Here is a 14,052-nt window from a genome sequence, read left to right on the forward strand (position 1 = left end):
CATGATGCAACTCAAGGTGCACTTTAAGAAGTGTACTTGGGAATCACGGTGTCGTGGTTTGTTGTATATATTTTAATATATTTTTGAGCTGTTGCTTTACATTGTGAGTTATTCTTTTCAAGAATTGAGATAAGGATGTGTGTTTAAATGAAGATTTTTTGTAATGACAAGTCTAGGAAATGCCTAAAGTAGCTAGAGCAGTGGTGGGCAACTTGAGGCCCTTCAGATGTTTTGGTCTACAAGTCCCATCAGCCCTAGCCAGCATAGCCAGTGATGAAGGATCATGGGGCTTGTAGGCCAAAACATCTGGAGGGCCACAAATTGCCCACCCCATAAACTAGGTTGGCTTTTCCTGACTTCATTCTAAGCATTGTTCTTTTGTCATAGCATTATTACTTATTGGAAATAAATGTATGTTACGTTAATATTCATGAGTGGGTAGGAAGTATTTTAATGTATTTATTTTGTGAATATTAGTACCTTAGTGTAATGGTTCACTGGCAAGTTATTCGATTTGGAAAATACTGATATAAAAAAGGCTGTCAACTCTGATTCTGTAGCCGTTCTTAAGTCTATGTCCTTCGTGGATGAAACTGGACAGTTTTAACATCCTTAAGGGCACTTGCTAAGAGCTTTTATCATTAATGCCTGATTCTGGAGGAATTCACAGTTCAGGCCAGACCCCAAACTATAAGCAATATTGTTCCTATGTTAGTCATTTGTCACTGGCTTTATCTGTCAGAGATTCACCAGATAAACTAAAGTGATAGATATTTTTGCAGCTGTTAAAGAAAATGAATGTGGAAGCTGGCTTGGAGCCAAACTTAACACTGTATGAACAGAAGAAGGTTGAACCTATGGCATGGGGCTTTCACACCTTCCCCTTCCCTCTGCAGTCCTGTGAAGCCCCAAATCCATTCCTGAAGATAAGGAAACCCTCTTGAATAGAATGGCACGTGGCACATGGGCTGTATCAGTAAGGGGAAATTGCTCAAAACTGGGGATCCGATTATATGAACAGAAGTGCCTTCTGATCACACAATACCACCTTTGGATCCAAGCCATTAAATGCAAAAAACAAGCAAGTGAGAAGACTCTGAAAATTGCTCGTGTTTGTGGCCCCCTGCACTTCTAGACCCTTGTCTACCAGTTCTGTGGTGCCTTGTTTTTGGTTGTTTCTTGAAATTTGCGATAATGGGTTTCATTGATATTAATGAAGTAATATGTTAACCACCTTAGGTGCTTTCTTGGAGTGGAAAGGCAGGATTGGAATTCCAAGACATCTAGATCAATTATATATAGCATACAGACAGTTGCAGAAATGATGAGATCTTTATATTTGAAGATGTGTTAAAAGTAATAGATTTCCACTTTCTTTATTCTCAAGCCAATTATGTGTTTTCCTTTTTTTCATTTTGGTATTGGATTGCAATGGATTCTCAGAAATGAAGATGAGAAATTACTATATGCAAATAATGGAAAACGTACTCAATAAATAAGAAACAGTAACCCTTTTCATATAAGCCCTGAGTTAACAGAATCTGGCATTGTTCCTGATTATATACAGTCGGTTAATGGTTTTCAAAAGGTGTGGCTTTTCAAACCTGTGGGAAATAAAGATAATGGTGTGGAAATGAAATAGAAGTGGTTCTTGAACAGCCAGAAGTACCAAAAAGGAGTGAATGTACATCTGCTGTAGCGCAGGTTGTTATCAGATTGTGTCTCAGGCAGCTGGAGTTGGAAAGACTGGGATCTCTTTCGGAGAGAAGGAAATGGGGACGTCACAGAGCACTCGGCAGCTACTTTGCAGCTGTCCACACTCTTTCCAACACTTCTGGGGTAGGCCCAACCTAGCCATGAAGTGTTGATAGCAATGGAGTAAGGGAACCCTTAATGTACATCCCCCTGAGGAGTATGGGAATGGGAGGCAGCACCTGTATATGCCTATATTTTCAGTTATTTGCTGCTATGAGTTAGTTACTGTGATTTGTTTACCAAAATAATGTAGGTATATAGACATTTTTATCCATTGCTACAAGCTGATATATTTAAAAAGTAGGGCTGGTTCATTAACCAATTTTTGGCATTCAATAAGGCGTACTAATTTGTTTTTGCTGCTGGTGTTCTTTAATGTGTGTCTTACAGAAGAAATTGTATAAGGGAAAAGCCATATTTTCTGTGTTGCTGAACAGCTTACATTTCCAGAGAATTATCTAATTAGTGTTTTGAAATTGACTGCAGAGCAAAACACCAATTAAACAGTGTTGTTTTATGAGCTGCAGAATGCTAGTGTTTGTTGCAAATTCTTCTCTCCAACATCCAGATAAAATAGTATGCTTTTTCCAACTTGTCCTTCATCTTAGTTGTAGAAAGGTACAGCAACATTCATGACAGATTGAGCTTTGCCTTCATTCACTTTTGACAGATTTCAGTCACTAAATGGGAGCTTGGAATAAAAAACATCCTAATCCAGTGGCCATGATTCCCAAAAGCTATGATTGCAGATTAGGAAGAACTGCAAATGTAGCTGGAGTTTTCTTTTAAGTTAGGGTGGGGAGGCTGTCACCCTCTAGATGTAATTGGACTCCAACTCCTATCAGCTTGATTCAGCATGGCCAATAGTCAAGGATGGTAGGAGTTGCAATTCAGCAATGTGTGGCAGGCCACAGGTTCCTTCCCGTTTTAAATTTGTCACTTGCCTCTGCTAAAAAATTAAGGCAGTTTTTAAACAAGACAGCAGTTTGCCTCTTCAGCAGTAGGAATAGCTGGGGAAATAGCAGTGGATTGAATCCAGTGGTGTCATTCCACTAGCGCAAAGCTTCTACTGCTTGTGGAAACCCTGTTTTCACTTCTTGCGCAAGTGTCGGAGCCAGGATTTTGATTCTGCTTGCGCAAACTGTCACACAAGCACGTTCACAATTCTTTACAACTTTATTATGCTAGGTGTTTGCCTGTGCTAGTTGGTTCACTAGCGCAACCGCTAGCAGAAAACACAACCACTAGTGGAAAAAGATCACCTCTTGTACTTTTCCCATTAGTGTTAAGTGGATACAACCCAGCGGAAGTCCCAGCTGCACTCGAAGTTTATAAAGCTGCTTTGAATCACCACTAGTTTCTCCCTCACTTTTTTGTTCTGGCTTGGTTTTGGTTAACAGTTGAAGAAAGTTTTTTCTTAATTTATGTATTCAGATGTATTCTGTAATGTGCAACCCTTTGTAATTTGATCGTAACCTGCACTTACTTCCGCAGGGATTTGTTGTAAAGGAATAAGATAATGCCATTACTTGGAATGTAGCTTGTAGGGGTTAAAGGAATCTGCTCACAACTAGTAGCCTTGAAGCCTGAGAAAATGAGGTACATAGTTAGGAATATTATCAGTATTTTCTGTAAAGTTCTTCAGTGCAGAAAAAGTGAAAGATAAAAAAAGAAAAGAAAAATAATGGAGTTTAGTGTGATTTATATTTTTATTGATAGTTTTATTTCATTTGCAGACCCTTATTTTAGCTCTAGGAAAAGGCCCTCCCAGGCTGTCATCTGTTGTTCATTTTGTTGTGTGGGATCTAGATGTTTTTTCTTCAGGGAAAACTTTCTGTTTCAAAGGATATGGCATATGCACTGTGCTTTCCATTGCTTGGAAAATGTGCTCAAGTTTAATAAGAACCAATTTTTAATATAAATGATTAGCAGCACAACTAGTCTGTCCTCCGCCCACACTGCTTTTGTGATTATTTTTAAACTTTTTAAAATTTCCGTAAAATTGGTGGTTAATTAGTTAATTAGTGGCTAATTTTCACAGCAGGGAAAATTAGTGGTTCCCTGCTGTGTCACTCAAACACAGGAGCACTCATGTTGGGCTGGTTTGTACAATCTAACACTGTGGTTTATTTAAGCCACAGTGGATTGCAGCATGTGCCAGCAGCCATTTTAAATATTCAACCCTAAAAAAGGCCATGGGTTCTCTGCGGGTTGTTTAACCCTCGCAAAACCCATGATTCCTGGGTTCAGACAACACAACAAGGCTTGGCTGCAGATTGAATATTCAGGATGGCACCTGTGGCTGCCACAGTATCATCGTGGCTTAAATAAGCCACGACAACCCGCAGCGATTGTGTGAGTGCAGTCATTGTCTTTCAAAAGGAAGAAATGGCAAAACACAAGCAAAGGTCTCCTCCCCCATAGCAGTACCCATCATTTTGTGAGCCTTTTTGTCATGTTTTATCTCCTTTGAAGTCACTCTAGTGCATATTTCCTGTGTTTCTTTGTTTTTAGAATGTCAAACAGGCTATCCTTTCTCACACCCCATAATCCATTATGTTTGGACAGGACATCATTCTGCTTCCACTGGATCTGTGGAAAGTTTGTGTGCTTTCTATTACCTTATAAGACCTAATACTGCTGGTCCATGCATGTCTTTTTATTGATTGCAAACTCTTTGAATCGCATTTCTCCACAGGTATTGGTGTCTGTGCAATCCCTCATATTAGTTGCAGAGCCCTATTTCAATGAGCCAGGATATGAAAGATCTAGAGGGACTCCAAGTGGCACGCAGAGTTCCAGAGAATACGATGGAAATATACGGCAAGCAACAGTCAAATGGGCTATGCTTGAACAAATCAGAAATCCCTCGCCATGTTTTAAAGAGGTTTGTGTTTTGTGCAATAGTTTGCCATACCTGCTTGTGATCCAACCATTGTAAATATAGGAATCCTGAAAAAACTTTTGTTGCTTTGAAATTAAACAAAACATAAGGATATGGTATAAATTCAAATTTATCGTGGCAATCATTGAGCACCAATGGTTCATCTAGTCTAGCACCCTGTTTCTCACACTGGTCAAATGCATGCCTCTGAGAAGCCCACAGACAGGACATGAAGGCAATAGTCCTTTCCCGTTGTTACTTCCCAGCGGTTGGTATTCAATGGCTTACTGTCTCTGAACCTGGAGGTTGCATGTAACCATCATAGCTAGTAATAGGCCTTAATTAGGGGCATGGCAAAATCACTTTGGAGAATGGAGTATTGTTGCTCTGCATATTTTCTGTAGATCACTGTTGTATGTCACTGTTGTAGGTGATGATTTGTTTGGCTCAGCTGAGACGCAAAGCATGTTAGTAAATATTATAAGCTGATTATATTAAAATTGGGGTTCTGTAATTCTGTTCACTAGGTACAGTTGTCCTTGGCCCTCTGACAAGGGAGGGCGCTCTGCAGCCTCTGACAGCCTATTTGTGCTGCAGTTAGGAGAAGGAAAGGAGTAGCAGGAGCTTCTCCTGCTCCTTCCTTTCTCCAGACTGCTGTACAGGTGAAAGAAGATTGCACCTCTCTCCCAAGCCTTCCAGCAAGTGCAAAAGGCTCAAGGAAGAGGCAAAGTCTTCTCTCATTTGTGTGGGGGCTTGGAGAACGTTAGAAACAGCAGGAAAAAACCCACTGCTTATCTATATCTTCAAGCAAGTGCGATAACATCTTTCCCTCAAACTTTTTGAGCTTGCTGGAAGGCCCTTCTGAGATGTGGAGCTTCCTTTTTTCTGGTGCAGCAGTTTCACGAGAGGGATGAAACAGCAGGAGAGGCTCTTCAGGCATGAAAGGAAGCCCTGCCTCTTCCCAAAGCTTCTGCACAATGCTAGAGGACTTGTGGGGGAGTTGATACTAAGGACAAATAGAGGCTGATTTGTAAGCAAAGCTGATATTCGTGGAGCCCATGAAATCACTTTCTGGGAAATCCTCTGTTTCTGGAAACAGATCATGTCCTGCAATTAGAATCAAATGCCATCTGTCTCTGTGTGCCACATTTCAGGAGTCCAGTTATAAATAGGAAGGAAGGTGTAATTTGAACTCATGTCAAAATGCAAATGACTTCAAATATTATCCTTATGTCTCTGCAATCCCTGTTTTGGTCAGAATCTCTGCTTCTATCTTAAAATACCCTACCCTGCTTATCAGTCACTACTTAAAATAACAAAAGTTCATTGCAATTTTTTAAAAAAATCCTAAGTCCATCCCAAGCTTCAGAGGCCATCCACATTGGTGTGAGTTGTGTGACAAGAGGATGATAGGTACGTAATGTGGTCAACTTAAAGGCTAGTCAGTTGTATATTTTAAGCGTAAATTTCTAATGATAGTGCTTAGCTCTCTTCTTTTGCCCAGAAGTGCAGATACCCACAACAGAAAAGTCTCCGGAAAAACAGATCTACAGATTTTTTTAAAATACGCAAAAAAAATCTCAGAAAAAAAAGAAAAATATAGTTTTTCTAACTAGCGGCAATTCATCAAGATTCCCTTTTATTTCAGTATTTTAATTAAGGTGTCATATGGCTATGATGTACTTTCTTCCCAGTGTTATTTGATACTGCGGTAAATTGGCTAATAATGTAGCCCGGCAAGAGTTGTGACATTTGTCATAAATTTTCCTTGATAATTTCATACCTCTAATTGACTATAAAGGTGTGCATGTCAGAATTAAGGTTATTTTCCAGTTGGGAATTTAATACCTTGCCCAGCATCCAAGGAAATTGGGTTGAGATAGATTAATGCAATAATGGTGATATGGGCATGCCTAGTAAATTATATAATTTTTTAAAGAAAACCTTGAGCCAAAGATGCAGTATTTCTCACATATTGTAACCTGCTTTTTAAGCCTTCTTATATAAAAGGATGAATTGAATTAATAAAATTAGTTCTGTTCACTGCCAAAAATATTTTTTTCCATTTTATTGATAGGTTAGTGTTCTACTTCAGGTTATGAAAACTTGAGTTGTACATGCAGTACATGCCCATAGACCAGGCTGGGCATCTTTGAGAGGTCCGTGGGCCATTTTTGTCCCAGCCTCCCTTCCCCCCCAGCAGCAGCAGCAGCATAAATTGCTCATCTGGAGCACCTACAGAGTGCGGAAAAGGCCAATAATATTACTACTACTACTGCCACTATTATATTTATATCCCATGTTTTTTCCTCGAAGGGAACCCAAAGCAGCTTGCATGGTCCTTCTCTCTGTTTTGTCCTCACAGCAACCCTGTGAGGCAGGTCAGGCTGAGAGTGTGTGACTGGCCCAAAGTCGCCCAGTGAGCTTCCATGGCCGAGTGGGGACTAGAACCCGGATCTATGGAGTCCCAGTCCAACACTCTAACCACTACACCATGCTGGCTTGTTTACAGTCTAGTTTTGACCCTTTTGGCTCTCTGCAGTGCCTACGGAGCACTAAAAGGGTCAACATTACTTGCGAACAAGGTAATTAGATTGCTTTAATGCTGCATAGCTGCTCCAAACTCCATTTCCCCCACCCCTTGATGGTGTTTTTTTCACAATTTTGGGGTTAGCGGGGGCCACATGCGCCCCCTGAGCCATGTCTTGCCCACCTCTGCCATAGGCGACGATTATACCCCACCCCGCCCGCCCTTCCTTGCAGCGAGACTGGTGTTCTAGATTAGCGGAGTTTACATTGAAAGAATCAGGCTCTTTATGGCCAGAGGGCAATACAAGAATGCCAGTAATCCTTTCTGCCAAGGAAGTAGTTAAATCCTATTCACTGACACTCCCTTGTGGTTTTCTCCTTGCTGTGTTAGGTGTGACATTGCCTAAGGCATTTGTAATTGCAGGGGCTGGCAGTGGGAGCTGAATCATTGATTTCAAGGAGAGTAATGAAGAGCCTCAACGTTACACTGGAAACGCCTTTGACCCTGTACAGCACAGCAAGGACAAGCCAGAGCGCTAGCTTCTACTTTTTAAGGCTTTAAGCACTTAAGACACTGTAATGAAATACATACTTGGCTCTGATTCTCTCTGTATTATCTGTAGATACCCTTTCTTAGCTTATTGCAAAACTTGGAAGTGACCTTGCAGGCTTGCCTTTGAGGCAGAAATAGGTAATACACAGCCACAGACTTGTTCAAGCCCCACAACTACAAAAGTTCTTGTCTCTCTCATCAGTTTGCCAGTCACATACCTGATTTGAAATGGTACTCAAAATCTGAGATACTTTCACTATTATAATTTGGTAATGTCTAGGCAATTCTGTGTAGTGTCGTAATTCTGGCTCCCCCATAATGCAGACACCTTGCCCCAGTCCTTATAATGCAAAGATCTGTAAAATGCTCATTATATGTAATAGACGTGATCTTAGTTTCCTGGAGATTAGAGGTGTGTGAAGTCACACTGCATAATATTCCAGCATACTTGATCCATTGGCTTTCTGGTGGAATGCCAGCATATCAGACATCAAATTAACCTAATGGAACATATAGAGCCAGTGCAGACAGTGCTCCAGTTCCTTCCACTGCAGTTAAGAGACGTGGATTGCACCTCAGGACTGCTTGCTCCCAGCCCTTCCCCTCTCCCTCACACATTCCCCTGCCTTATCCTTGCTAGCCTTAACACCAGGTCTTGATCCTTGATTAGCTTCAGTTGTAATTAAGGTCAGTGCAGTGGTACCTGACCTTGTGTTCCACTTCCAGTTCCTTAACTGTAGATAAGGGATCAAGAATGATGCATGTGCACTGCCATAGTGAATGCACATGTACAACGAAAGGCCCTCAACGGCCTAAGGACTCTATGGCAGTGATAGTAAAGCAACTTCGAAATGACTCGTTAGAGATGAGTAAACCTATAAAACAAAAAAATAAAAGCCTCATCTACACCAACCATCATATCTAAAACAGCCGATAATGCTATGGATCTTGGGCTGAGGCAACAAAAAAATTAAAAACTAGTCAAATCAAATGCAGGAGACACTTGAAGACAGAAACAGAAGGGCCAGTCTGTGTATCAGAGGGGTATAAGAGAGCCTGTGAAGGGTAAAGACACAATTAAATTTCTAACAGGTTAGTTGGCAGAAAATTTTCCAGATCTCAAAATAACCCCACAGGACGTAGTCTTTGCTCACAGGGCATTCTCCTCTGAGCCTCCAGAAGGGGAGGCCATGAGATGTCATTGCTAAATGGTACCGTTAAATAATATCACTGCAAATGAAGCACTAAGAGACACCATCTTAGCCCCTTTCTCCTGACAGGGATGGCCCTGCAGCCATCTCCCCCGAGGGTTCAGGCTCTTGTCGCTCTGGTGGTAGTCCCTGGTCTTCCGAGGCCTCTGAGGAGGACTCCTCCAGTCGGGGCATGACACGAACTCAGCCACATATTGGAATCGAAATAGCTAAAGCAGACCAAGATGAAACAGATAAATGGAAAAAGACAGGCCTAATTCACAATCCTTTTTTAAATGCAGCCATGGCCCCATGGAAAAAATGGCAACAGAAACTGGCCCTAGAACCATCACCAGTTATTTCATTCTTATGCCATCCTGTTTTATGACATATATAAATATTACCAAGCATGGGAAGTTCAGTCTGGAATAATGAACGAAATCGTTTACGGGGGGTCAGAGTCAAACTGCCTAACCCTCCCCCCCTATGAATTATAGATGGATACTAACAGTTGCAGGCTGCAGATTCATTATTTTAAACAGTTGTATTGTTAGGAAGAATTGACTGAATTAGATTTTAAAAGCAATGAAAATATATATTTTTAAAGAAAATTCTTCATGTAATGGATTAAAGCAACGTTGCTTCTGAAGTCACGTAAAAATTGTATTTCCTAAAGGTTAAAGGTACTGCACAAGTAAGACTCTTCTCAGTGAAATGACATATACCAATGGTACATAAGAGCCAGAAAAATACTGTACCAGAAGAGCCAGTATGCTAACAGAAGAATTTCTTTTACTTATTTATGGATACGTTGCTTCCACTCAAGCAAGAGGTTGAAATACCAGAATTATTTTTAAAAACATTGGGACCCAGTGTTATGCCACTGGAAAATTTACAAGAGTTGGCATTACACTAGCAGTTGTACAACTGCTAGCAGAATTAGCACAACTAACACCTAGCCTAATGAAGCCATAATGAGTGATGCAACACTTTGTGCAAGTGAAGTCAAAGTATTGGATTTGAGACTTGTACAAAGTTTAAAACAAGATTTCTGTGAGCAGCAGAAACTTTGTCCTAGTGGGATGATTCCATTGGATACAGCCCTCAGTATTGTACTCTTTAGGGAATTTTGCTCTGAGCAGAGAGAAAAGAGCACATTTTAGCTAGAGTCTCTATTACTGGTGTTTGTATTTCTGTGTTGGGAGGGTATGTAGATTTCTAGTCTGGGTTTGGTAAAATGCCACAATTTTAATTAGTTCAAATGAATTTGTAGTGATATCATCCCTTTCGTATGATGATACCATTTACTTGTGATACTAATTTTTATTGAAAGTTGCAATAGCTAGTTGGGTTCGTAATCAAGGATGTTCCATCCTTGCAAAGACCACATTTAACTCCACAACCTCAGAGCTGATATCGGAAGAGACAGGACATTTAGGCAGCCCTCTCAGTTTGTTAATGCTTATTATGGGCATTGTTAAATCTATTCAGACATCTATGGCTGAGGTGGTTCTTCCACAAAGGAAGGAAATGTGGCAAAGAAATTAGGGTGTCTTCCCAAGTACATACAATGATATAACAGAACATGATAGTCCTATACAATTGTCATTTTTGTATGGAGTTGACCACTGCTAGTAGCTAAATGTTGTACTTTCTGGGTGCAGTCCTATGCACTTAGCTCAGAATTAAGCACTTTGGCTTCTGTGGGCTTACTTCTGAGTATTCGTGGAGAGGATTGGGCTGCAAATCTCCTTAAGAACCAAGCCTCATGCTGTGCCTGACATTCACACACTAGCAGAATAATACAATGGAATGCTTGTCAGTTCTTAGCATTGGGTACACAATTTTGGTAAGTTAAAATGTTCTATTTAAATCAGTAGCTTGATCTTATTTCATCTCCAGTCTGTCACTTCTTCTTACAGGTTATACATAAACACTTCTACTTGAAGAGAGTAGAGATCATGGCTCAGTGTGAGGAGTGGATAGCAGATATACAGCAGTATAGCAGCGATAAACGGGTAGGCAGGACTATGTCTCATCACGCTGCAGCTCTAAAGGTAAGGCACCTGGATGTGATTGCTTGCTTCTCATGGGGCTGAGTCTAGCACTCCAAGGTGGTCTTCAGTAAAACCTTGTGAATGCCTCAGTGCAGCTTATATTAAAGTAGGTAATGAAAAGAGGTCTTTAAAAGAATTGAATGATGGCCATTTGAGGTCAAAAATGTTTGGGTAAACATTTTCCCTCCACCTTTCTCCTTTTCCTCCTCCCACCTCACCCCCATGGGCTGTTCTTGTCCTTAAAACATATTGCAGTGCATCATTTTATGAAAATCAGATCTTTATGTAAAGCACTGTAATTGGTAGCTTTCCAAATCTAAGGTATTTTGACAAGCAGGAGTTCATCTGTGTCAAGGTGGAAGTGAATGTCACAGCTGGTAGGTGGCTGCTACCAAACGCTGTAGCTCTGTGTTTCCTCTTCCCTCCCTTCCTCCGATAATGAGTAATAATGCAAAATGTGCTACTTGATCTCATGGCATTGTAGGCTTCCCTACCTCCACCAACAGCAGCTAGCGCAGCACAGGAGTGTGGAAATCACAATGTGATGATGTCACGTTACACATTTTGCCTTGCTAAATACTACAGAGCAATAGGAGGGGGACATGTGGGGCCTGCTGCTTTTGGCAGCCACGAGTCAGCCATAACACAGAATTCCAGCTTTGGTTGTATGTCCAGTAAGGTTTTCTAGCTTGCCCCATTAAGTAAGCTTCAAACCCCACCACCTCTCCAATTAGACTGCTCACCAAAACCGGCCCGAATAAAAACGTCTTAACGCTTGTAAATCCTTGCCTCTGCTGCTTTGTGTGATCTTGGCATGTGGATGGAACAGTCAAGGGCACCGTTACCTTGAAAGTCCTGTTGTCACCTTATAATGAGAGGACAAAGGGCTGATTCACACCTGCATGTTCATTGCCTTCATGTCTTCAGCATCAAGTAGTGACTTGCAAGTGTGAGCTGTGCTTGATTAAACCACAGACTAATCATACCACTTCAGACACAGTGCTTTTCAATGTCATTTAATATATTCAGCTGCAGTGATGAAGAATCAAGTGACATGCTTGCATGTGTGAAATGTCCCATAGTGAAAGAGGTAATCTGTAAGCCTTGCTGAGTCCAAGTTGCTTAGAGACTGATCAATTGCATCTGAAAGCATGCGTTACTCTTCAGGAGGCTGTAGAGCAGTTGCAGATGGTATAAAACTCTCCCAAACAAACCACCCACATCAGAAAGTGGAGCCTTGTATTCTGTCTTGCATGGTGTAAAAATAACTGCATCTCAAAAACAACAAAATTAAAATCTTTGCAGCTCTGCTCTTTGTCCTGCTCCCCTGTCTGTTCTGATACATAAGCTTACTGGGGAACATTAATAGCTAGGAAAAGGAGAAAGGTCTTGGAAATGAAGGGTTGAAACAGTATACAGGACATGGCATGGTATAACCACTGTAAATAGAATTAAAATGCACATTAATTCATTTTGTGAGTAGTTTTTTTTAAACTAAAAAAATCTTAAACCAGTATGGCTGTGTAGCTTTCTGCATTTCGAGGGCATCTATCTTCCATGAGTTGCTGTTTTCAGATCTAGCTCTTGCTTTGTGGTTTCAGTGCATAGACCACTGCACAGAATTATTCTTACAGTGCAATCCTATACATGTCTACTCAGTAGTAAGCCCTACTGGGTTCCGTGAAATACTTCCAGGTGAGTGGAATAAGACTGCAGCCTTAACAATCTTCCTGCAGGTCCTGCTTGTCCTTGGTTGCAGCATTGAATAGCAAAAGCTGCTAACTTAAACCATCATGGGCAGTATCCAACACTGTCAGCCCATTTGCACTATTGATGTATCACTAGCATAAGTAACCCCTAGCAGTATGCCAACAACATAAGCTGGCATGATAGGTTTCCTTGGAGAGCTTGTTGCGCCAGCTTACACTGTTGGCATACTGCTAAAGGTCGCTTATGCTAGGGGTACGTCAATAGTGTAAGCGGACTGGCAGTGTTGGATACTGCCCCATGTAAAGATTATGTTTTTTATGGTGATGGGTTCTCATTTGTCTGTACCAACATCTAACTATGAGTTCCCACACTGCTGTGAAAGAGAACCTTTCCTCACTATGCATTTGTATGTATGTGCAGCGTCACACAGCTCAGTTGCGGGAAGAGCTTCAGAAACTCCCCTGCCCTGAAGGCCTGGACCCAGATGTTGATGATTCAGCTGAGAAGTGCAGTGCTATGACAAGTGCTGAAGATGCTCTGTTGCATGAGCAAGTCAAACCGAGCAGCAGTAAAGACCTCCCAAGTGACTTCAAATTATGAGCTGCATTGACATGGACTTGATAGACACACAAGGCTTTCAAGCACAAGCCAAATATGTCAATATTTGTATCTAAGAAGCTAATTATGTAATAGGTAATGAAATTGAAAACTATACTATGCCCTTCAGGATATACAGTTTAATTCAAGATGATCTTTTATTTACCTGTACAAGAGTGTAAACTTTTTTGTGCTTTTATTTTCCAATTGTGAGAACCACTGATTGGTATGTTTAAAAAGTTATGTATACAAGAATGGATAAATCACTGATATATAAGGGAAGCTACCTTAGGAAAGAATGTTTACTGAATGTTTATTATTTTTTTTTTACTTGTAGAGTGAGGGCGGTTGTAACAAAGAATATATATTGGTCATTCTTACAGCTACTATTTAAAGTCCGACAGTTTTCACTGAATTTGATAGATTTTACGTTTGGCCATATCTCCATTCTCATATTTGATTTCTAAAGAGAACCTCCTGTATACTTCAATAAAGGTCAAATGGACATGCTCCCTCTTATGATTTACTGGTACCTTTTTTAAAATAATCTGCCATAAATTCATTATAGTTGGAGACTTGCACTTGTATGACTGAATTTATTACAGTCAACATATTTAATTTTATGCTTAACTAATTCTAAAATGCGGATGAAATAAATGCACATGGTTTTACCTCAGCCAAAATGTGGACTGCTGAATTCATCTTTCTCTGCTCTTTGTTAACAGTTGGATGACTTCTGCTCAAGAACAGCGGAAGGATTTTTGACAATGAATTCAT

General features: G+C 40.6%; 1 protein-coding gene across 9 annotated transcripts in view; it reads left to right on the forward strand.

Annotated features, from left to right (window-relative positions):
* The window catches only part of BIRC6 (baculoviral IAP repeat containing 6), a 188,197-nt gene extending 174,403 nt beyond the window's left edge, over nt 1-13,794 (forward strand). For all 9 annotated transcript variants that reach the window (XM_084828379.1, XM_084828376.1, XM_084828377.1 and 6 more), the window contains 3 exons: nt 4,454-4,642; nt 10,834-10,968; nt 13,099-13,794. In XM_084828379.1, the coding sequence (XP_084684505.1) occupies nt 4,454-4,642; nt 10,834-10,968; nt 13,099-13,278 (504 nt within the window). In that variant the 3' untranslated portion in view covers nt 13,279-13,794. The remainder of the gene's footprint in view (nt 1-4,453; nt 4,643-10,833; nt 10,969-13,098) is intronic.
* The last annotated feature ends 258 nt before the right edge of the window (nt 13,795-14,052 follow it).

The sequence above is a fragment of the Heloderma suspectum genome, chromosome 1 (assembly GCF_057233095.1).
Source record: "Heloderma suspectum isolate Gila_16-S chromosome 1, 16-S_ref, whole genome shotgun sequence".
Lineage (NCBI taxonomy): Eukaryota > Metazoa > Chordata > Lepidosauria > Squamata > Helodermatidae > Heloderma > Heloderma suspectum.